Source organism: Furipterus horrens, unplaced genomic scaffold (assembly GCF_987537825.1).
Source record: "Furipterus horrens unplaced genomic scaffold, mFurHor1.1.pri manual_scaffold_12, whole genome shotgun sequence".
In the NCBI taxonomy this organism is placed as follows: Eukaryota; Metazoa; Chordata; class Mammalia; order Chiroptera; family Furipteridae; genus Furipterus; species Furipterus horrens.
Genome location: NW_028327182.1, coordinates 19,887,829 through 19,911,115, shown reverse-complemented (window position 1 = coordinate 19,911,115; position 23,287 = coordinate 19,887,829). Strand labels below are relative to the sequence as shown.

General features: G+C 37.0%; 1 protein-coding gene across 12 annotated transcripts in view; it reads left to right on the top strand.

Moving 5' to 3' along the window:
* LMO7 (LIM domain 7) overlaps positions 1-23,287 on the top strand; it is a 198,273-nt gene that overhangs the window by 54,632 nt on the left and 120,354 nt on the right. For all 12 annotated transcript variants that reach the window (XM_090258764.1, XM_090258767.1, XM_090258765.1 and 9 more), the window contains exon 2: positions 12,172-12,242. In XM_090258764.1, coding sequence (XP_090114890.1) covers positions 12,172-12,242 — 71 coding nt within the window. The remainder of the gene's footprint in view (positions 1-12,171; positions 12,243-23,287) is intronic.

Below are 23,287 nucleotides of genomic sequence, written 5' to 3'. Positions count from 1 at the left end.
TTCCTTTTTAAAATTCAGCTTTATTGAGGTAGAGTTGACACATAAAATGGTAAGATAGTTCTGTTTTCGCTTCTCACCAAATGTTGCATGATATTGTGTTTCTAAGCTGCTTTGCTGTATTTTTTGATGCACCTGGTTCTAGCCACTAAAAATAGCAGTTGTCCCAGGGCTGCAGTTGATACCTCTGCAATAGCAAGAAGATGACAGCAGGTGGTAGCAGCATAGGAACCGATTTCTGCTTGATTTCCTTAAACTTCCAATAAAAAACCAAAGCATTTAGAGCTGTGAGGAAATGGGTAATTATCTAGTGCAAATTCTTTTTCTCATAAAGAAGTCAAGACTCATGAAAACCCTAGATACTGAACACTAGAACAGGTATTTATCTGAGACCATTCTTAGAAAGACTCAGTAATGGCGCTTCTGGAAAATGTGGACTTCCAGATGCCAATCTGAGCTTTTGAATCAGGATCTCTTAGGGACAGGCCTGGGACCTTTATTGTTTTCGAGCACTGCAGGCGAGTCTTTCAGACACTGAATTCTGCTTCAGCAAGTGAGAGTCCTTCCTAAGGGCAGGAGCTGTGCTAGGCCTTGAGGGTATGAGGAAGAAACTCCCATAGTTGTAAGCTGCTGTGCTTGCTGGGGCCAGTCAGGTGGGTGTACCCCAATGGGTCTGTCACCATGTGGAGAGGGTGTTCCCTCCAGAGCAGCCAGTCATTTACGGAAGGCCCGCCAGCTGTGGCTATGAGGTAATGCACACCCAGTGTGGCCAGAGCATTTCTTTTTTTTTAAAAAAAGCTAGCCATCCAGAACTTTGTTAATATTAAATAGGTCCCAACTTCAACATGCTGTGTTGACCAAACAAAATATGCCTACAGGTTGGAGTCAGCCTGTAAGCTGTGATATCTCCTTTAGGAACTAAGGCCAGCCAGCAAGGGAGCCAGGAAGGAGAATACACATTTGCCGCACAGTGATGTGAACGCCGCAGGTAGACCCGAGGAGAAGGAGCAGTGGGGGCGGAGGGAGCCAGCAGCATGGCTTGAGTGAGCTCAGGCAGACTTTCTGACGGTGATTTCTCAAGGTCACCAATATTTATTGGGGGAAAATAACCTTATTCATTCAGTGGGCAGAGTCCTCCCTCTGTTATCGTGAGAAGATGCATATCTATGTTTTTATGTTTCACAGTGCCAGCATAGTGTTTAAAAAATTACTCTCTGTGCTTCAACTTTTATTTGAAACAAACAATTCCAGTAAAGAGAAGTAAAATTATTACTCAGTCAAGGATATTTTAAACTAATAATTAGATGTGTTCTGGAGCTATCAGCATATCTACTTTTGAGATAAAGAAACTGGAAACTTTGTTGAAATCTATCCAGGCACTAGAAAGAATCTAGGAGAAACTTTGTTACTCTAAGTTGTTTTAGCAAAACTGAATTCTTAACCATTCTGTTGTTGGGACTTAATTTATAGCAGGAGTTAATGTGGAGGTGCTATAAGCTCATACCCTATGGCCCACTTTGTTACACCTTAAGTGTTTTCTGCTTTGAAACCAGTAAGTAAAGTGAGTTTTGAAAAAAGGCATAAATGCACTTTAGAAAATAGTGCTGTGGAATTATTTAGATGTGATGCAAAAATGACAGATTTAAAACCAAAATAGATGCAAATATATAAAAGGAAATATTATAATTTCATATTGAAACATTTCTGTATATGAGATAGAGGGGCTGGAAATTTACTTTCCAGATTTAGAGCTATCCCTATTAGGGAGGTATGCACATTGAATACAGAAATTATTTTAGTAGCTTAACTTATATTGAACTACTTTTGTGCATGGGGTATGAGATGCTATTTGCAGGCCTTTTGCAGCTATCTTTTTAAAAGTCATTTTTATTAAATTTGAATAATATGCACAAATTTCTAAGTTTACAATCCATTGATTTTTTCCAAACATATTTATTGAGATATAATTCACATATCATACGCTTCACTCTTTAAAAGTGTACTGTTCATTGGTATTCACAGAGCTGTGCAACCATCACCACTGTCTAATTTCAGAACATTTTTATCACCTCAAAAGAAACTCTATATCCATTAGCGGTCACTCCCCATTCTTGCCTTTCCCTAACCCCTGGGAACTACTTTCTGTTTCTGTGGACTTGCCTATGCTGGGTATTTCACATAAGTGGAATTATTTTGTACAATATATGGTTGTTTATGCCTGGCTTCTTTCACTTAGCCTCATGTTTTCAAGTCTCATCCATGTTGTAACATGTATTATTACTTTATTCCATTTTTATGGCTGATTGGCATTCCATTGGATGGTTATACCATATTCTAGTTATTCATCAGTGAATGAACATTTGGGTTATTTTATTTTTTTGGCCGATAAGAGTAATGCTGCTGGGAATATGCATTTACAAATTTTTGTGTGGGCATATATTTTTCTTTTTCTTGGGTATGTACCTAGGATTAGAATTGTGACTCTCTTCGCTACCTAGGTTCATTGTTGAATGGAACGAAGGTCGATGAGTGGGTACCAGAAGGACTACCTTGTTAGTTTGCGGTAGGAATCCATCGAGAATCATTTAGGGATCCTCTTTGTTATAGGTCACCTCAGCTCCATTCCTTAATACCAAACTTACACTGGAAAGTGAAGGATATCTGAGGGACCGAGGGTGTAGCTATCAATTTGAAGTTCATATAAAATAAATAGTGACTCTTGCCTGTAATACAGACATACTATTTCCCAAAATGAATGTTTCCCACAGTGATGACTCTCATAGTAATTCACAGAGAGATAAGCAGGTAATTGTTGAGACTTGCTAATGTGTGTGTGAGACATTTCTGCAAAAAACAATGACGTCTCTTGACTCTTGAGAACCCATGATTATGTTAAGCATTTGAACTATACTTAAAATAGCCTGATAATGAATGTTCACATCAACCTGTGCCTTGTGTGCTAGTTATTTAAAAACTCCTTGATCCAAGAAAAAAACAGTAATTTATGCCTAGACTAGGCATTTGTGAGACTGTTTTTCCTTGGAATGTTTTCCCTGTTGTCTGCAACAACATAAATTGGAGTATGAACCTGTTTTTATAGACAAACTGTGCTTTATATTTTACCCTCTAGAAGTAGTTTTTGTGCCTGTTAACTGAACAAAGTGTAGCTTAAAACTTGAGTAAATTTTTATGTGTGATGTTTTCAGTGGACTCAACTAGGTGCTAATAGGGCTCAGGTTTGGATTTCATATCCAGACGAAACCTAACACGGATATTGTAACCTGGGAGCAAATCTTCCTCTCTTTCCTTGTTTTATTTAGTTCTTCCCAGTTGTTTTTCATTTTTGGATTATTAATAATTATGATTTAACAAAAATCATTTGAAAGTGTAAGCTAAAAGTTGGTAAAGGTATAGGGAAGTGGCCACTTCTCCTGGACTAAAAATTATCTTTAAAATATACATATATATATATATATATATATATATATATATATATATATATATATATATATATTTGCACCACTCTCCCGAATCTGAGTGCAGCTGACATTTGATCTAATGATGATTGGGTGAGAATTTTTAATGTTTATAGAAACAGTTGGCTTTTAATTATCCAGGTATACAACTGGGAGCTTTGCTTTTTGCTGTTTTTATTTTTCCTTCCGAACTGTAAAGACTTGTGGGCCTTTCCCAAGAGAAGGTGAAGTGAGAGATGTAATTTACACTAGACACTGAGACGAAGGGCTCAAGAGGACAGTGGTTCAGAAAGAGTGTTCAGATTTTTGACCACTATGAGACTTTTTGGGTTCCATTTAGAATTCAGCGATCTGTGCAATTCTGATTACCGCTGTCTTGGAAGATTGTGAGTTGGCTTTGGTTTTGCGATCAGGTGATATTAGTATTGGCAAAGATAGTCCTGGTATAATGTGGGATATTATGTAGTACAATGCCAAATTTCAAGAGGGGCCAGTGACTTGAGAATTATGCATCTTAAAGCAATGTTATTTGCTGAATATACAGTGTCAGTTAACAAAGAACATGCTGTTATTTGGAGGGTCAACCACATTTTTGAGAGCTGCCTGGGCTTCAAACGCCATTTTGACCACATTTTTCAAAACAGGGTTAGACTTTTAAGGAGGAATTTCCAAAAAAATTGCTACATCTCCCTTTTTATATTGCTAGAGCCAAACACCATGCCAGGTACGGGCATAACAGTTTGGTATGACATTGTTTTGGAATGTATGAATAAGTGAATACTTTCTTAGTATCTTTCATAAAATTAAGATAGCTTATTTAAAAGGAAAGTTAAAATTTAATATAGTCTTTAGTCTGGAAAAGCTTTCATACAATAAATCGATAGTAGTGACAAGCACTTCTTTTTGAAGGTTTCATCTAGAAAGATTCTCTTTTGAAAAGGTGTAGGACTAGAGTGACACGTTTCCATGGGCTCTTGTATGTTTAGTTGTTGGGCTGTGGGCCAAGCTCAGATGCGTTCCCCCCTGTGCAGTAGGGGGCTACTTTAATAAAGTGCTTTCAGGAACTGAGGTTGGTTCTTCCTCTAGAACACAGCCAGTCCTTCCTCCCCTTATAGACCTGGTATTTAACCATCAGTTTTGTCTTTTTTTTTCCCCCTTGGGTCAATATTTGTAGTGCAACTATTCACAGGAAGACTAATTAGCTTTATCGTAAGTGATCAGTATGTGTACACCATCTTTCAGCCAATTAGAAGTTGGGTAAGACATCCTACCCTTGAGAATATGCAATGTAGCCTGGGACGGCCAGGAGTACAGGGAGGCTGGTCACTAATATCATTGTCAAGTTCACTCAGTGCTTTCACAGATGCTTTCATTTGACTCTCAGTACTTGCTATGTGGGGAGCTACTTACTGACTCAGGTCTGAGCTCACACAACTGTAGGGCAACTCGGTTTTGCTGTGAAGATGGAAGGAAATTGTACACAAGCAACGAGTAAGTGTCGTTGTAAGGCTGGGTTCCTGTAGTAAGGCTGAGGACACTGAGGCCTGGAGCAATTAGAGAAGGAAGCAGTCTGAAGCTTTTGTTTTAGCTTCTCTGATTCTAAGGTCCTTTCTTTTTTCTTTTTTCATTTTAAAAAAGGATTTTATTTACTTTTAGAGAGAACGGAAGGAAGGGAGAAAGAGAGCAAGAGAAACATTGATATGTGAGAGATCTGTCAATTAGTTGCCTCTTGCTCACCCCCAACTGGGGACCTGGCCCGAAATGCAGGCTTGTGCTCTGACTGGGAATTGAACTGGGGACCTTTCAGTTCTCAGGCCGGCACTCAATCCACTGAGCCAAACCAGCTAGGGTTCTTTTATTTGTTTTGTTTTTAACTTTTAGCCCATTCTTGTGGGAAGAACTGGCTTCTCTAACATGATGCATAACTTTTTCAGTGATTTTACTCTAGGAAAGGAAAGAGCTAGGAGGTAGACATTTGTTCTGTTTAAATTATGTTTACTTTTTATCTAGTGTTTTTGACTGTGTGCCATAATCCCTGGATTTGTATATGTTTTGGCATGTGTGACCAAAGTATCTGTCAGAGTTATTGCATCATAGTGATACAGACGTCTCATGGAATTCCTTATAAAAATTGGTCCTGTTTTGTGAGTCAGGGGGATCATAGAATGGTTGCTTCAAAAATGAAATTTAATGGAAGAAAGGAGAAAGAGGTGCTTTTAATTCAGTGACAGTTTTAGAGACTGACTGAGAAGCAAGGCATAGCCTTGATGTGTACTGGCCTGGGGCTTCTTGCTGTAGAAACAATGCCTCTTTCATTCAGAATTATCTCCTTGGATGGCAAATTAAGGCAGACCCGTCTTTTGTGAATTTTTTCATGACAAGGAACCTATATTCCATAGTTGCTTCTGATGGCAAATGTTCTTTGTTTTTTGCGTTACTTATGTTGAAATAATTGACATGATGATGATGGTATGTATGTATCTTAAATATCATGGTCTAGTAGCTGATCAATCAGTTAATAAGGAACTTAATTTGAAATCAACCATGACCCCAGTGGAAGCGCATAACCTCATTTTTGTCAGCAAACATCTCTTAAAATAAGCTCAAATGGGCACTGTGGTTTCCCACTGTGATTTGCACAAAAATGTGGTAGAGAGTGCTTCTGGGATTCTAGATGTCTTTAAAATGACGGCTTAACAGGATTGAAAAATTTAAACAAGACAAGTGCCTGCTGACTTGTTTTGCTGATAACTCATCTGGTATGAAGTGCTCTTTGAAATGGTCCCAGAATGTTTGGGATTTAAGTCATGTGGATTATGTGGTCAGAACTGGAACTGAGAGATGCAGCTTTAGAGAAACTTGCTGCTTATATTGGTGGGAAATCTCATCCAGTGTGAGGATTAAAATAAAACCATAAACAAAAGAGTAAAGGGTGTGAAGATAATTCCCATTTGTTTATTATATTAATACATCTCATAGAAAAAGGAATGGCTCTTTTGAAACTTGTGGAGTTGGCATTTATTGCCTCTATATTTAGCTGACAGGTATTTTCTCCCACCAAATATGCCCTTTAAAAGCTTTGTATCAAGGGCTTCTCTGGAGGCTACAGGTGGTAGGACAGGTTTGGCAGCCGTGTTTGTGCAGAGTATGTTTTCAGCATGCTGCCCCGCCCTTAATATGCTTGGGAGAGTAATTAGAACTTCACAGGAAGAGTCCTTGGCCCTGTAGCTTCTTAGCTTTCTTTCCAAAAGGATGACCCAGCAGCACCCAAGGACACATGGCTAGAAGTAGCACTAGTTTTGCCTATAGTGGGTAGTCTTTCTTTTCTTCTTCTTCTTCTTTTTTTTAGAGGGGCCACATATTTTCAGGTATCATCTATGTACTGTGAAGTAGGTAGGGCAAATATATCTTTCCCTTTAAAAATTAGGAGTGGAGCCATGTCTAATCAGAAGTGTGTAGAGTGAGTTGGGTCCAGAATTGAATTGCTGGTCTTCTCATCTGATGTATGTCTCAGGTTATTTCAGGTGGTGATGCTTTTATTTAACTGTATTAAAAAATATGGAAAGGAACAATGAAGAGGAAAAAAATTCCATGTTTTTATAGAAGGCAAGGTATGACCCTTGACCACGGAGTGGTTACTCCTGTTTGTGTTGACTTTTCATAATTCAGGTGGGCAACACGTGATCTCTAGTTCCTGTGACTCACAACCTCATCACGGAAAGCATGTCACACCTCAAATAGCTCTCTAATGAGTAAGGTTTAGAATGATTGAAACATGCAGTGGGGAGTTGTTAGATTAGAACTACAAGACAAACACCTGTTCTTTCAAAATTCTGGAATTTCGTTCACCACATTTAATTATTTAAAATAAGGATAAATTCATATTTTAAAGCATGATTTGATTTTTTTTTTATGGAGAAAACTGTCTTCACTATATTTTGATATAGATCTTTATAATTTTTACAGTTTCCAGAATATAGAAGGTAGCCTAGTGACTTTTTATAACCTGGGAACTTAGTTTCTTCTTTTAGTGAAGGATTTTACATCTGGTAGCATGGACTTGGCTAAAATGAAACCATTTATCTTCATTCTACAGATGGAGAATAACAACACCTAGTTATACTAGCTGACATTTGTCAATGCTCCTCCTGAGTCTGGCAAGTGCTGACTGCTTCATATGCATGATCTCATTTAATTCTCAGAGTAACACTGTGAGATAGGGACTTGGTATTGCCATTGCACAGCTGGAAGAATTAAGAGGCCAAGCATCTTGTTCAGAGTTACAGGTAGGAAAAGGCACAGCGGGGATTTACAGGCTCCAGGCCTGGACCTGGCCTCACACTGCAATGGTTCCTGCCATGTGAAGTCTTTCTTAAGGAGTGTGGCCCAGGCCGCTGCTATAGACCGAAAAGTTCTGCTTTCTTTTTTCGTTTAAAACTTACGGAAAACTATTTTTGTCTTAGTTCCTTAGGAGGGGTCTTAGATGAGTGTATGTTTATATGGCTCTATAAATTGCTAATTAAGAATTTTACAAGCAGATGTTTTGACTTATTGAGGTTGAGGTAGCTAGTATATACAGTATGAACATTTTTGAATGTTCATGAAAACATCCAGAGAAACTCTTAAAACATTTTAAGGGGATTTTTTATTTTATTGAAGTTTAGGGTGCCACGTCCTCTCTCTCTCTCACATACACATGCAGTCATGCATTAGGACACAAGACTCTTTATCCAGGAAAATGGAAAAACTTAATGGAACATTTACTGAGCTACCATTTTATATCCTTAACAGTGAAGAATTATTTTTGAAGGCATATTGCATGGTAAAATACACTAATTTAGGTTTTTAAAAAAATACCACCTAAATACAGATTGAGGACAATTAATTAATTAATTAGTTTGTTTGTTTTAGTTTTGGGACAGTGGATGCAGTTGAGACAACCTTACTGGGTACTTGTAAACTGCCTTAGGTTTTTCCTGTCTGTTGCATGTGGATGATTCTGTGACTTTCTGGAAAGTTAAACTTTCTGAGCCTCAATCTTATTACAGGTGACAGGAGACTAATGAAGATTATTAATTTTAAGGATTATGTGGATTTTTATAGATAATGAGAAAAATTACCTAGCATAAAAAATGGTATCTCTCTATTCCTTTATCCTTTAGATGTAGGACATAACAGGAAATTGACCTAACTCTGGTGGATTCTGATCTTTTTTGAATGTTGCTTTTTAAAAAAATATTAATTTGTATATTTATGACACAAGAAACACCTGTGGTTGTTACAGAAAATATCAGTAAAAATATAAATATTAAAATTAGCAATAATTCTGTCACTTAGAAATAATTATTAATATATTTATTTCATATTTATTTATATAATGCATACTTATAGAGTTATAGTAGTTGGGATCATTTTCATGTATTATTTCATAAATTGCTTTATAATTAATATATTAAGGATTCTTTACAAGTAAACCTTTCATGACATGAGTTTAATTTCATGTAGTTCTCTGTTTTATGGTTATATCATAAGGTAATCCACTTCTTATTGTTGGGCATTCAGGGTGTTTGTAGTTGTTGCTATTATACATAATGTTGTGAATCAATTTTTCTACTTATGTCTTCGTGTTCCTATCTTCTTTTCTTAGTGTAAATCCCAAAATCTGTACATATTGTATCTGAAAGATACGCATTTAATCCTTCAGATGCATATCACAAATTGCCTTCTAAAATTGTGGTATCATTTTATATAACCTTTGGTATTGTACAGAGCATACCAGAGTCCCATGTTCTAAAATATAGGCTATTATTTAAAAATCTTTGTTTACTTTTTATAGTCTTTATAAACATAGTAAATAGGGCCTGGTGTTATAATTATTTATATTTGGGTAAATATATATGTACAAGAGCAGATTAATATTTTGATATCTGGAGGAGGTTAGCCTGAAATATACTGTTACTTTGCCTTTTTATAGTTTTTCTTTTTGGAGGGGGTGAAACTTTCTGGATAGTCAGGTTTTCTGAATAACTCTGTATATTCCATTATTTTTATTTCATTAACTAATATTTTTAATATAGTGCAACTTTGTCTATATGGTACCAAGGTATTCCTTTGAGGGTTAATGATTAGAGTGTATAACCAGACTGTTAGCTTGTAGGTCAATGAATGTAATGAAGTTAAGCATATACTGCTATTAACTTCCTTTGGGTGTTTGATTGCACAGCATCTTGACCACTGAAAGCTCCTAAGTAGGTGATATTTTCTCTGTTTCAAGTGAGTAGACTGGATTCCAGAGAAGTTATTTAACTTGCTTAAGATCACACAGCTATTAGATAATGAAAGTGGGATTTGAATATACTTTTGCCTGAGTTGAGCCCAGATTTCTCTTTTCATTTTGTCACTCGCTGGGCTCTGCCCTCTTGATTGGCCCATCCAGGGTTATTGACTGTTACTCTTTACTGCTCTCCATGTGTTTTCAGGGCATAGCCTTTTGTTCTTTTAAACCACCGCTACATTGATTTGGAAACATAATTGGTAGATTATTTCACTGGAGGACGATTAAGTATTGGAGGCTCTGAGCAGCTTTCCTGTGACTAGAGAAAATGGACTTGGATATGTGCTTTGATGTTCCTGGGACTTTTTATGCTTTTTGGCTTTGGATAGGTGCTCCCAGATAAATGAGCTATTATTATGTTTTGTCTGGTTGGGATCAGTGCTCAGCTTGAATTTGTATTGAATCTGTTTGGGGAAAATGGAAGAGTTTGTGCTGCACAGGTTACCCAGTTAATCTGTGGGCTACTCAAAGTTATCTCCCCCTGAAAGTACCATTCTGTTTGGTTTTACTGTGCTTATAAACATTCTGTTTTACTTATGTGGCTATGAGTTTCTTGAGGGAAGAGCTGCCTTTATATTTTTATTTTTATTTTTAAGATCTCCACCCAGTATCTTGGTTAAGTGCCTGTAACAGAGACACTCAGCAAATGTTGAATTCATGCAGCAAAGTATCGCTTCTGCAGATTAATGCTGCACACAGGAAAGGATCTTCTATTATCCTTGCTCCTGCCTTTCTGTATGTCACTTCCTGGCCCTGGCTCCTGTCCGTAGTTATAGAACCAGCTTATGAGAAACTAACTTTAATTCTAAAGTTAACCATTGTTTTGTCATTTAACAGATAGTATGTCTAGCTATAGATATGCTGGTTTAGCTAACCCTGGCTGGTTTAGCTAACCCTGGCTGGTTTAGCTCAGCGGATTGAGCGTCGGCCTGCGAGCTAAGTGTCGCTGGTTCGATCTTCCAGTCAGGGCACATCAGAGAAGGAAAACTCTGACTCCAAAAAACCTCCGCTGCCTTGCGGCATACCTCTTTAGAGGAAAGGCTAAGGGAGTAAACCCCGACAGAAAATCCGGAGCCGGAGTCCCTAAGGCGGTTTGATGTTGTAGTCAACACCGGCAACTCCTGCGGCGCACCTGAACCCAAGCTGTATCGACTCCGTCTTTCCCTTGGACCCTTCAGCTGCGAAGAGAGGGGGGGTCTGCTGCATGGGCAACAGCAGACCCTCCATATTACCCTGCCCAGGCTCTGTAGCTTCAGCGTCATCGCAAGATGTCGATTCAACATGGGAGGAGACAGATACTATGTCACTCCCGAGTCGGACTGCACAGCCATTCTCGGCGGTGCAGATAGACTCTTAAGAAGCTACACCATCGTCTCTCGAGACGGACGGCTGCCGACGACGACGAGATATGCTGGACGTTGTGGGAAAGATGCAAAGACATATTCTCCTATATGGATTCCAGGTTGATGGTAAAGCTAGCAGTAGTGAGGATGGGGGAGGAGGCACTGAGGCTCACCTAGGATTTAAGATGAATTATTTCCCAAGTCAGGTTTCCAAGATTGTATTTTCTCATAAAGTGGTAGGTGGAACAAGGACTCCTGCCCACACCCCTAGCTGAGGATCCAGTATCAAGAGTTGTTCTTGGAGCAGTTTTTCCCCCCACTGTTTTCTCTGCTGTTATTTCCCCTATGGAACCTACTTCTTTCCCTTCTACTCGACCCTCAACAGAACGAATCTCATAGAGATTTTTCTAGTTCATATGTAATAGCCTTAAGTAGAGAATTGTCTGCTTAAAATTTTTACCATCTACCCTCTCTGCCTTTTGTCTGTCTCTGTCAGGATTTTACAGTCTTCTCCCTGGGATGTTTCTATAAATAGCTCTTTACACAAATCAGGGCCATTTCATGAATACATTTTACAAGAGTCATGCCCTCTGCTATTTAGCTTTGTAACAAAACTTAAAGAATTTGATGATGGAATTAAAATTAATTCTGTGCATATATAGTTGGTATTTCAAGTTTAAGTCTTAATCTGTTTTTATTTAATCTTTGTAGAATAGATTGCTCACAGGTTTTTTAATAGAAAATATGTTTGAAGTTTATCTTCTAACTTTTATTATCAATAAAATGGTTATATTACAGAAAATGTTCATTGTGGTTTGTTTTTGTTTATATTTTTTCATACTACAATGGTTAACCACTTTCTCTTTGTAACATAAAACTGCATGTAATTTTTAATATGGAACAACTTTTGATATATGTACATTCTTTAATTATAATATTAGATACATACTAATCTGATACTGGATTTGACTTGTATATTATCCCTGGTTTAAAAAAATCAATATCCCCATTTGTCTTTCAGGCAGTAACTGAGAAGAATTTTGAAACAAAGGATTTTCGAGCCTCTTTGGAGAATGGTGTTCTGTTGTGTGAGTAAGTATTTAAAGCATTTGAAAAATAATTTAAAAGCAAAGGTGTGCGTGTGTGTTATGAAGTATCTTCATGCCCCTCTCCATGGCTCCCATGGTAATAGATATGCTTTCTTGGTAATAAGTGAGAGCAGATCCCTTCAAATGGACACCTCACAGTAGCAGACAGTAGGAAGAGGTTATCAGTCTCTGTATCTAAAGATAGCATTGGTGAAATTATATATTATTTTAAATTAGTAAACAAGACAGGTAGGGGTGGGGGGTTGAGGAGAAAACTTTATTACATTGCACCAGCTGTCACCTACTTTGATTTTTCCACTGTATGGAATTGCCAGGATTAGAAGTTCATAGGAAACCTTTTTCCTTCATCAATAAATAGTGGTGATTGTAGAACAAATTTAGGCAGTAGCAGATTTTCCTTTTAAGCTGAAAGTGGAGTCATTACATTACCAGTGTGAGTCATTGGCCAGTCATTGAATTAATATATTATTGAGAATCACATCCCAGGCTTTGGTTATCTTTAAGTAAAATAGTCTTGGGCCATGGTTGATGATATGAGGCCTACATTGTATGTTTAGCATACTGGTTTGTTTCTTAATAGATGTGTAGAACAGTTAGCCAGGAATGTGACGTTTTGGGGTGAGGGAGAGGCAGGCCTATGGGATATAAGGATGAAGGTTGTGAGGGTACAGGCCACAGAATTAGCCAATAAATTATGAGTGTACTTGAGGACACACTCATATTTTTGAAAGTACTTAAGTATTCCAATCTACATAGTTAATACATAGGTATTATATTTATGGAATATGATCACAAGTAAGCACTGGGGGTGTATATGCTTGTACTTAGATGATTTTGATTATCCTCCTAAGGGAAGGTTGTTTGCAACAAAGATAGAGTCAAAAGGCCTAGGTTTGATTCCTTGTTCCATTACTTTTGGGCTTTTGAGCAAGTGACTTAACATCTGAGCCTTATTTTCTCACCTGTAAAGTGGAGGTCAGGGTGTCCAATCTGCCTACTTTGTGGGGTTGAAAAGTTCCATGAGACATAAGGGAGGTTGATAGGTTTATATAAACTATCAAACTTCATAGAAATATAGGTTGTTGCTAGGAAGATGTAGATAAGAATCTCTATCTTTTCAGCTCTGTTGATAGGTGTTTAACTTCTTTGTTTTTGAGAAATACTATTAAGTTGAGCCTTATCAAGTTGTCCATTGACTCAGCCATTTGTGACCTAGAGAAACATCAATTTCATGTGGTTCCAGTTAACATGGTGTAGGACAGGCACATGAAGAAGGGCCACAAGTGAAGTTTAAGGGATGTAGCTTAACCTTTTCTGATGTCACACTCAGAATTGTTGTTGTTCAATAATGTTTAAACTAATTTTAGTAGGCAATTTGAAAACTATGTGATTTAAATGTATTCTATTATGTTCAGAAGATGGAGGGACAAAAATGACTATTAGAGAGATGCATGTGATCTAAAAACTACCTTTGCTGTGAGTATGGACCAGCGATTTTCAACCTTTTTATCTCATGGCACACCAAAAGAATATATTGTATTTTTTGCTTATCTGATCAAAAAATAGGTATAATTTTGATTCATTCACACCAGGTGTCTATTGCTGTGTTGGCTGTTGTCATTTTTAAAAAGTTGACAGTTTAAGGGAAAAGAGGTTAGTACCCCTGACTAAATAGTCAAGTATTGATCGCATGTTTTAAAAATTCTGGTGACACTCCAGTGAGTCTCTTGTGGTCTGCCAGGTGCTGCAGCATGCCAGTTGGAAATTGCTGATATAGACTATTTAGTGGTTTACAGTCAAATAGCTTGATGTCAGTTGTAAGCACCACAGGTCAGGATAGGAGTTAGGTAGGTTTGTGTAGGAAGTGTGCCTATGAGGAATGGAGTTGTTTTCAGACATATGAGAGCATTTAACCCAAAGAGGTGACCTTTTCAAAGAAGTCACTTTGTGGCTATAACATCCAGTGATGACCTATTACTCAAAACATTTTTTAGGGAATTTCCCCTTTGGGGGCATTGCTTCCATAACCAGGTCATTAAACACACTTGATAGTGACACTTAGTTTCTGATTTAAAATACAGTTTATTCACCAGCCTGGGGTCTGAGTGACTTGAGGTGATTTCTGAAAACTATATCCAACCTGTTACCAGTAAGAATATTCAGAGTTGATGAAAAACTCTTTTGACCACAGGCAATACTGTTAGAATAACTAAGTTCTACTTTAATAGTTACAGCAAACATTTGGATGAATGTTTTAGAGATATAATGATTTTTTAAAAAGTCACTTTAATTTACAACTTACAAAAGCTCTTTCTTAGATTTTTTTCCTAATAGAAACAACACCAATTTGGGGTATGGTGCATTCCTGTATAAGTCTAATTAAATTGTTTAGTACCTAGTATTCTTTAAATGAATGTTTCCCCAAAGTAGTGTAAGTAAACATTAAGCTGTGGTAATCAGCAATTGTAATTTCTGTGGAACAGCAATGTACTACATGATGTCTGTATTAAAATAATCTTTCTCTTCATTGTGACTCATGTTTATAGCCATTGGTTAATGAAGTCGTATTAATCTAAAAGGTCTAGTAGTGTTGGGAAAAAAGTCCAGGTAACTATATGCTGTATAAATCTGTCACTGAAGAAAGCTTACCTGGTTGGTCTGTTAGCAGGCATCATTGTTTGATCACACCCACCTGAGTTATGCCTACGAGGAAAGCAAAATCAGTTGTTCAGAAGCCTGGTGTTAACGCCCAGACTTTAAAATTAATAGTGGATATTCAGAGCTGTACGTCTTTGAGGTTATTTTACCTATAAGAGATCTCAAGTTTTAGCTGAACTATGATTAGAGATTTTTATAAAATATGAATTCATTTTCATATAGGACAAGACTGAGTTCTGTTTGGTTCACTACCAGAAAAGTTACCCATTCTTGTGAAATATAGGGTTTGCTTGTTACCTATTAAAGATCTTTAGACATCTCATTATCGCCACTAAAGAGTTTTCTTATTATTTTATTTAGTAATTTCAGCCATCTTTTATCCTTTACTAATACTTTTTACCCTTTTTGAACTGGCATTCTGAAGTACCAAAGTGAAGTGTTAGAACAAGTGAGCTTATTATAGCTTTCCTGCAGCTGGCAGTGCCCTGACATTTCTGGTGGCCTATGTCAGGTATAAACTCTGCGCTGAGCTTTCAGACAAGATACACATCTGAGTAATGAGGGTATTGCATACATTTACTGCCTTTTAATCTGATTGACAGTTGAAATTAGTATCCTCTGTTAACATCTCAGTATCATTTTGTTTGATTGACAGTGGGGTTGAGGGCTAAAGAATACCCACAAAGTTAAAGTCTGTAGTAGTTCTTTTCCGTAGACCTTAGACATGTAATCTTTCTTGGTTTTACTCAATAGTGAGATGCGAACAAAATCTAATTTGGGGGGGTTTTCTAATTAGTAAAAGGATTGACAAGAGTCTATAAGTTGATTTTAGTGCTCATTATAATTTTCCATGAATTTTACTAATAGCATTCATTGATATGTCTTCCATCTTCATTGTTTATTAGTATTCATGAGTTCTACCTTACTCTATATTTTTAAAAATTTGCAGTTTGCTCCTATGTAAATATCCATGATCCTCTTTTGCTCTATAGTTTTAGCAGAATTAAATCTCTTCGCTAAACATATTGAGTGGCCTCTCCAGCTAGTGATATGAGTTAGTAATTTCATAGATACTTATCTTATGATAGCAATCTTGAAAATATTCAAATGCAAACATTCTCTATTTTCCTTATGAAGTAAGAAGATGTACTTGAAGGCAATCTTATTGGGTGTGTCTCTGGTTAGTCAGTCTATACTTCCCACCCTTGGAATAATGACACATCGTTGCTCTTGCCCAAGTCAGCTTTGCATCAAAGCTTTATGCCTTTTGAATTCATGGTTCACATTATTGAGCAAACTTCTCACATTGTCACCAGGCCTTCTTTTCCATCGCTGGCAGCTTGGAAAGTGTGGAGCAAGACATTCCCCTATTGGTTTGAGAAATCCTGTTTCTACTTACACCTGCCATGCTCTGACTACACTACCTGCCTAAAAGTGACATAATATTTTGTTAAAGGTACATGCAGTAGAAGAAGAAAAATCTTAAAAAATACTCCTATGATTTGACTATGGGACACTCAGGGGATTGTTTTAAGATATCAGACAAGATAGAGAACTTTGTCGCTTCTCTTTGAGGCCAGGAGAGCTCTGACCTTTGTTAGGGCTGGAGTGACAGGGACATCTGTGGGCCCGCTGGCCTCTCTGCAGTGCTCCCTGTGAAGGCTCTTAGGTAATGGTGAAGGCTTTTTCTTCGAGCTCTTCCAGGTTTTGAGTTGCCTGAGGACAGTTGCTTCCATACAGCTCTCCAGCGTAATATTGACCCTGATCCATATGCCAGCCATTGACATTGAAGTAATAAAAACGTTTTTTTCCTTTACTTTAGGTAATATAAACTGAACTCAGCAGTAGGGAAACAAAGGCACAAGTGTTCAAGTTCACATAGTTAATTTTTAAAATTTAAACTGCTTCTTTTATGGCACTATTTTATGGTTATTGTCTGTATGCTTCCTTTTTCAGCTTCACGGTCAGTTTTTTCCCCTGTAATTTTATGTCTGTATATAAGCAAGACTATCATTCAAAAAACGACTGGCATATCAGGCTGAAGATGGGTGAGCTTGGAAAATGTTAATTTAAAAATCCTCTTCTGTTAAGGTAGTCACATTGTACGGACTCATTGCAAATTCTGCAGAAGTCTTTTAAATCGTGGCCTCGAACTTTTAGGAACCTTCATGTTCCTACAGTGCTTTCTCACCCTAAATGTAAATTACTAAGAGGCGAGCTTGTAAGATTTTAGTGATGGGGCCTCTGAGAAATAGATAATGATGGTATACTAAAAATAAAGGGTAGTAATGTATGTGCTATAAACAATTTATATTAAAGTTGATCAGCAGGAGGTTATTGAAGTAGGTTTTCAATGCAAGGAAGGCTCTCATGAGGACATGTGGAGAACGTGAAATGATCAAAGCATGGAGTTCTGGTCAGTGCAATGAGAAGTAAATTACATAAGGGGAATGAATATTGTAAAAAGGACGAGTATGTGATGCATTACATAAACTGAAAGTACAGTAATTGCCTTATATGAGAGACTTAGTCTCTAGAATTTTTATATGCTAACAGCCATCAGTCAGAAAGTTAGCTGGAATAAGGCAATAGTGATAAAGTTTAGAACATTGTTTACTTTAGAGAAACATGTGGGACTTTTATTTTTTTTTAAAAGATTTTGTGTATTTATTTTTAGAGAGAGGAGAAGGGAGGGAGAAAGAGGGAGAGAAATGTTGATGTGTGAGAGAAACATCAATTGGTTGTCTCTTATTCATGCCCCAACGAGGGACCCAAACCACAATCCAGGCCGGTGCCCTGACTGGAAATAGAACTGGCAACCTTTTGCTTTGTGAGACGATACCCAACCAACTGAGTTGCACTGGTCAGGACAAAACTTTTATTTTTATATGTAGGAAGTAAAATGGTTAAGGCATAAGATTTAGGAAATGAAATAATAAGCTACATTTCTGTATAAGGTAATAGATGTCAAAATTAATTTATAGTTTTAATCTAATTCCCATGTAAAATCTAGCCAAACTTTTTAGATAAAATTATTTTAACATTTATATAGAATAGACAAGTGAGAATAAAAAAATTTTAAAGTAAAAATTTTTGTGGAATGAGTCTAACCCAATATTAGAATATGTGACAAAATATGACAAAGCACAGTATTTAATAATTATGGGTTGATTTATAAGTTCATATGAATGTGACAAGGTCCAGAAATATATTCTTATATGAAGGAATTTGTGATAAAAGATATGAGAAAATGGAGAAGAGATGAAACATTCAGTTCTTTGTATTGGGATAAATAATTAGGTAACAATTATTTTAAAAACTCATCATATCAGAATACAATATAGATCAAAATAATAAGCTGGAAGAATACAATTGAAGAGTTAATCTTTGGAGACAGTTTAAAATTCTAAGTTTTGAAGATATAGAAAAATAGATTTTAATGTATATAAGTAGATATTCTGGAAAATAATCTGAAGAAAGAGTTTAAGCAAAAATGACTTTAAGATCATCCAGAGTTCAAATAGATTGGTAAGATACATTATTCAAAACCTCAAAAAACAAATGAACAAAGGATATGACCAAATAATTAATGAATAAAGAAATACTACTGGAAATAAACAGTAAATTCTTCACCTTTGTTAGTAAGAAATAATTATGCTAAAACCAGTTAATTTAGTTTTATTTTATTTTTCAACCACAGTTTACATTCAATACTGTTTCACCCCAGTTTCAGGTGTACAGCAAAGTGGATGGAAAACTGTGCGCTCCAGTCATCTGCTGCCCTGGCACCCCCCCCGGCCCCATGCCATGCTATGTGGACCCTATTCACTACATTCTCCATGCTGCACTCTGCATCTCTGGTGCTGTTCTGCAAACACCAATTTATGCTCCTTAATCCCTTCACATTTTTTTACCCTGCCTCCTGGCCCCTCTCAGTCTATTCTTTGCAGATACTATTTTAAAATTGGAACTAGTAGATAATTTAAAATCTGTTACAAACAACCTTTCATCACCATATATTTGATGTTGAGTGGTGGGCACACAGTGCAGTATGCAGACCTAGTATCATAGAAATGTGCACTTGACACCTATAAGATCCTATTATCCAATGCCACCTGATAAATTTAAAAAAAAAAAAAAATTTGTTACAAAATGTTGGCTCTATCAAGACAAAATAGTCTGTAATATTCTCAAATTGACTGATAGACTACAAGCTTGTATAACTATGAAAAGCAATTTGGCAATACCTAGTAAGTACTTATATGCTATTTTATTTATTAATATAAACATTTATTTATTATAAAAATTATAAGACTTGCTTTTGGGAATCTAAGAAAAGACTACAAAGTGGGGTAAAATATATGCATAAAGCATTTTCACAGAGGAAATATTAGAAACAGCCTAAATATCTAAAATGTGATATGTAAAATTGGTGAACATTGCTCCAGCCCTTGTGAGCAGTAGGAATGAAAGCTGCAGCCTTGGGGAAGACCGTGCTGTAAGGAGCGGGCCGGTAGCTGGAGGCAGTGTCGCTGCGCTGCTGTTGAACGTGGAGGAGAGTCGCTGCTGTGTCATGACGGGAGGTAGGCACAGAGGAATGCTGCCGGCCGTGCCAAAGCAAGCTGATTCACACTGCCAGATTCCTTGCCAAACATGTATTAAGGGCTTAACACTGATGATTTTATCTCTAGAAATAAAATACGAGAAATGGTAAATCTAGTCAATGATATTGCAATAATTTGCATGCTGAGAGAAGATTACTAGAGTTACTGGGATGATCACATTTAAGGTATAGAAATGTCGAATCACCAACTTGTACACCTGAAACAAATATAACTACTATAATATTGTATATCAACTATACTTAAATAAAAAAAATAAAGGTATAGTAAGAAGCATGGATAAAGATATACATACAAACACGTACTGAAACATTTTGACAGTGGCAAACATTGGGAGGAACCTAAGTCTAACTATAAGAGAATGACATATCACTCTCATGTACATGAAAGGATGGAGAGGAATTTAGCGATGTTACTTAATATTAAAAAACAGAACCACGACAGGAACCCTGAGCCCCACTGCTAGACGCCCTTTGTCATTGATGGGGTATTGGGAAGTCTTCGGCTACTCAGCGAGGTTCACTAGTGCTCTCACTATTGAGGTTGCTTGGAATAAGAAAACTGCTGTCACAACCCTTAAGCGTCACTAGACTCACTGCAGGATGGATGCTTCGGGCATTACACTGATGCTAAATAAGGAAATCCTGTCATAATAAAACGATTATAAATTTTATTGGTACTGACTTTTTGCTGTTCTACACATTTTCACATTTCAGCATGCATTGTTAACTGTTTATTTGTGTGGTAGGTAATTCAGCAGTATTCAGAATTACTACCACAGGAGTTCTACAAATTGAACTTACATTAATTATTAACATCCATCTTTAAAATCATCATAAGTATTTATACTGAACTCTTTTACACTTTGAAATTTAAAATTAATCTTATTACTTTATCCATGGAAGTGCGATGACTACTCAATGTTATTTAAAGAATATTAGAGCTTATGAATTTAGATGGAAGTAATTAATTTAAATCTTAGTAAGGAATTTATTTAAGATAATCAGTCCCCACCCCCCAACTCTATCTGTCATCCTGCTCTCTATGACTCTGTCCCCATTTTCCTTGTAAGTTCAGTTTGTTCATTAGATTCCACATATGAGTGAAATCATATGGTATTTGTCTTTCTCTGATGGGCTTATTTCACTTAGCGTAATGTTCTCCAGGTCTATCCATGCTGTTGCAAAGGGTGAAATTTTCTTCTTTTTTACAGCCAAGTAGTTCTTTCTCAGGATCACTGTTGGTATGTAGGGCCTTTTGTGGTTGAACATAAATTTTTTAAATGTTTGTTCCAGTTCTGTGAAATATGTCATTGGCATCTTGATAGGAGTTGCACTGAATCTATAGATTGTTTTGGGTAGTATGGACATTTTAATGATGTTAATTCTTCCTATTCGTGAACATGGTATCTGCTTCCACTTATTTGCATTTTCTATTTCTTTGTTCAGTGTCTTATAATTTTCTGAGTACAGGTTTTTACATTCTTGGTCAGGTTTATTCCTAGGTATTTTATTCTTTTTGTTGCAGTTGTGAATGGGATTGATTGTTTTCTTTAGAACATTTTAATTTACTTTCTGGTTCATCCACAGAAGGGACTGTACTCAGTCACTAAAATTTATCCTATAGATGTATATTATTTCTATGGACAATATAATAAAGTAAAAAGCAATTTACATGCTAAAAAAAGACAACCAGTCCCACTAATATATCTAATAGAGAGTTTACTCGCTTGATCAACATTTGACAATTAGGAGAGAACATTTCAGTTTGACTGCCTGCCAGTGGAAAAATAAGCGGTGTCCTTGTTGGCAGAAACAGCAACAACAAAATATTTCTAGCATTTGAATGAAACTAAAGGTAAAGTCTTCCTAAGTTTATTTCTCTAAAGAAAGAGATTTTATTAACAGAAAAATTTCTGCATTAAAAGTTAGACAGTAGATTTTAGTCAATGTTTTTAAAGCACCTATCGAATGCCAGGTACCTTGCTAAGAGCTAGGAGATGCTGTTCAGATTGAGAGAACATTCTGTGTGTGCTGAGCAGCTTCACTGCCTGGTCGCTGTGTGGCTGATCACAGCACAGTGGTCTGCCTTTTGTAAGCATTCAGATGTTTGTTGAGCAAAGCTTGCCTCTCAAAAGAAAAAAAAAAAAAAACTAGACAGATGAGTAAATGTCAAATCACAGATAAAACAAATATTGTTGTTCTTTAATCTGTAAGGAAATGTGTAATATCTTTTATATTTTTTTAAAAATTGAGTTACTAATAGGAAAAGTTTGACTATTATGGGGTATATATTTAAAAATATGGTTGATAGAAAGATATTAGAATTGTATGTGTGAATGACAAACCTAATAATGTATAGTTTAAAAAGTTCACTCTCAGTAGATTGATGTGCTCATTGATGTCAGTCTCTTTGGTGCATTTGGAAAATATTTGCAGATGAGAAGTCAAAAGATGTCCCTGCATTTTGTACCTCTACTGAAGAGCTTCCTAATACAGGGGAAAATAAGGCTGGACATTTGCAACTAGTTTGTGCAGACTAACAGACCGAGCATCACATTCTGATTAAAACCCTCTGTAACTGAGCTGGACATCATATTGAGCCTCATGGACCATTTTCTGAGTCTTGCCTCTGAGTTTTAGTCATGTCACATTCACTGGTGACAAGGTTTTGGAAGAGAGCTAACTTTCTAGCATCTGTTGTGCAGGTCAGCTCCTTTGGAAGGTGTGTTGTGGGGAGGGGAGGAAAAGGAAGTAGACTCCACTGGAGATGAGCTGAAGGAGAGGAGTTGCAGGCGGGGTATTCTGAGAAATGCTCACAATAAAAACCGGGACACAGGACTTGAGCAGCAAAGCGAGGTGTTTATTCACGAGTCTGCAGAGTCGGGCGCACCCTCAGCCAGGAGAATGTGTGCCCCAAGTAGACGAAGATACCTGGTTTTATAGTACTGTGTTTAGCTCCCCCTCCCTAACGGGATGAGCTCCCCCTCCCCTCTCCATCTCCCCCATTTCTCCATTACTGGTTACTCCAGGAGTTACAATCTAACGTGATTCTCTAAATGCCCCTTTTGTGATTTGTAAATATGCTACTACTGTCAACTCCCTTCTCCCAATTTCCCTTTGTCTGGTGATGACTGTCTTTCCCCCTTCAGGATGCCCCTTTTGTGATTTGTAAATATGCTACTACTGTCAACTCCCTTCTCCCATTTTCCCTTTGTCTGGTGATGACTATCTTTCTCCGTCAGGATGTCCCTTAAGACCCTCTAATTACATTTGCCCTTTGTTACTAATGATCTTCTACTGGTTAGGGAGTCGTCACTATGTCCTTGTTTCTTACAGTATCATGAGAGCATTCTGCTATGGGAGATAGATACCAAATCACTTGGCGTTTTCTGTTTTAGTTTTAAACTTACCAAAAAAACTAACCTCTGAGGGCTATCAAGGCACATCACCAAGTTCCTGCCGTGGCCTGAGTGAGAGGAGGCTTGTTGGAGTAGTTGCATAATGCTGCATGGAATTAGAGAGATGGAATGTGGGGATGCAGGCAGGTAAACTGGTCTCTTTATTGACTTGAGTTTCTTGTGCACAGAAGCTGTGGGAAGGTTATCATGTTATCTCAGTCTTGAATAGAGCCAGTCACCTGAAATCAGTGTTGCCTTTAGGAACATGTGTAATTGAAGACCGCTTATTATGCAAAGTTGTTTTATTTGCAAAAAGGAATAGTATTTTTCTTACATGATACTTTTATT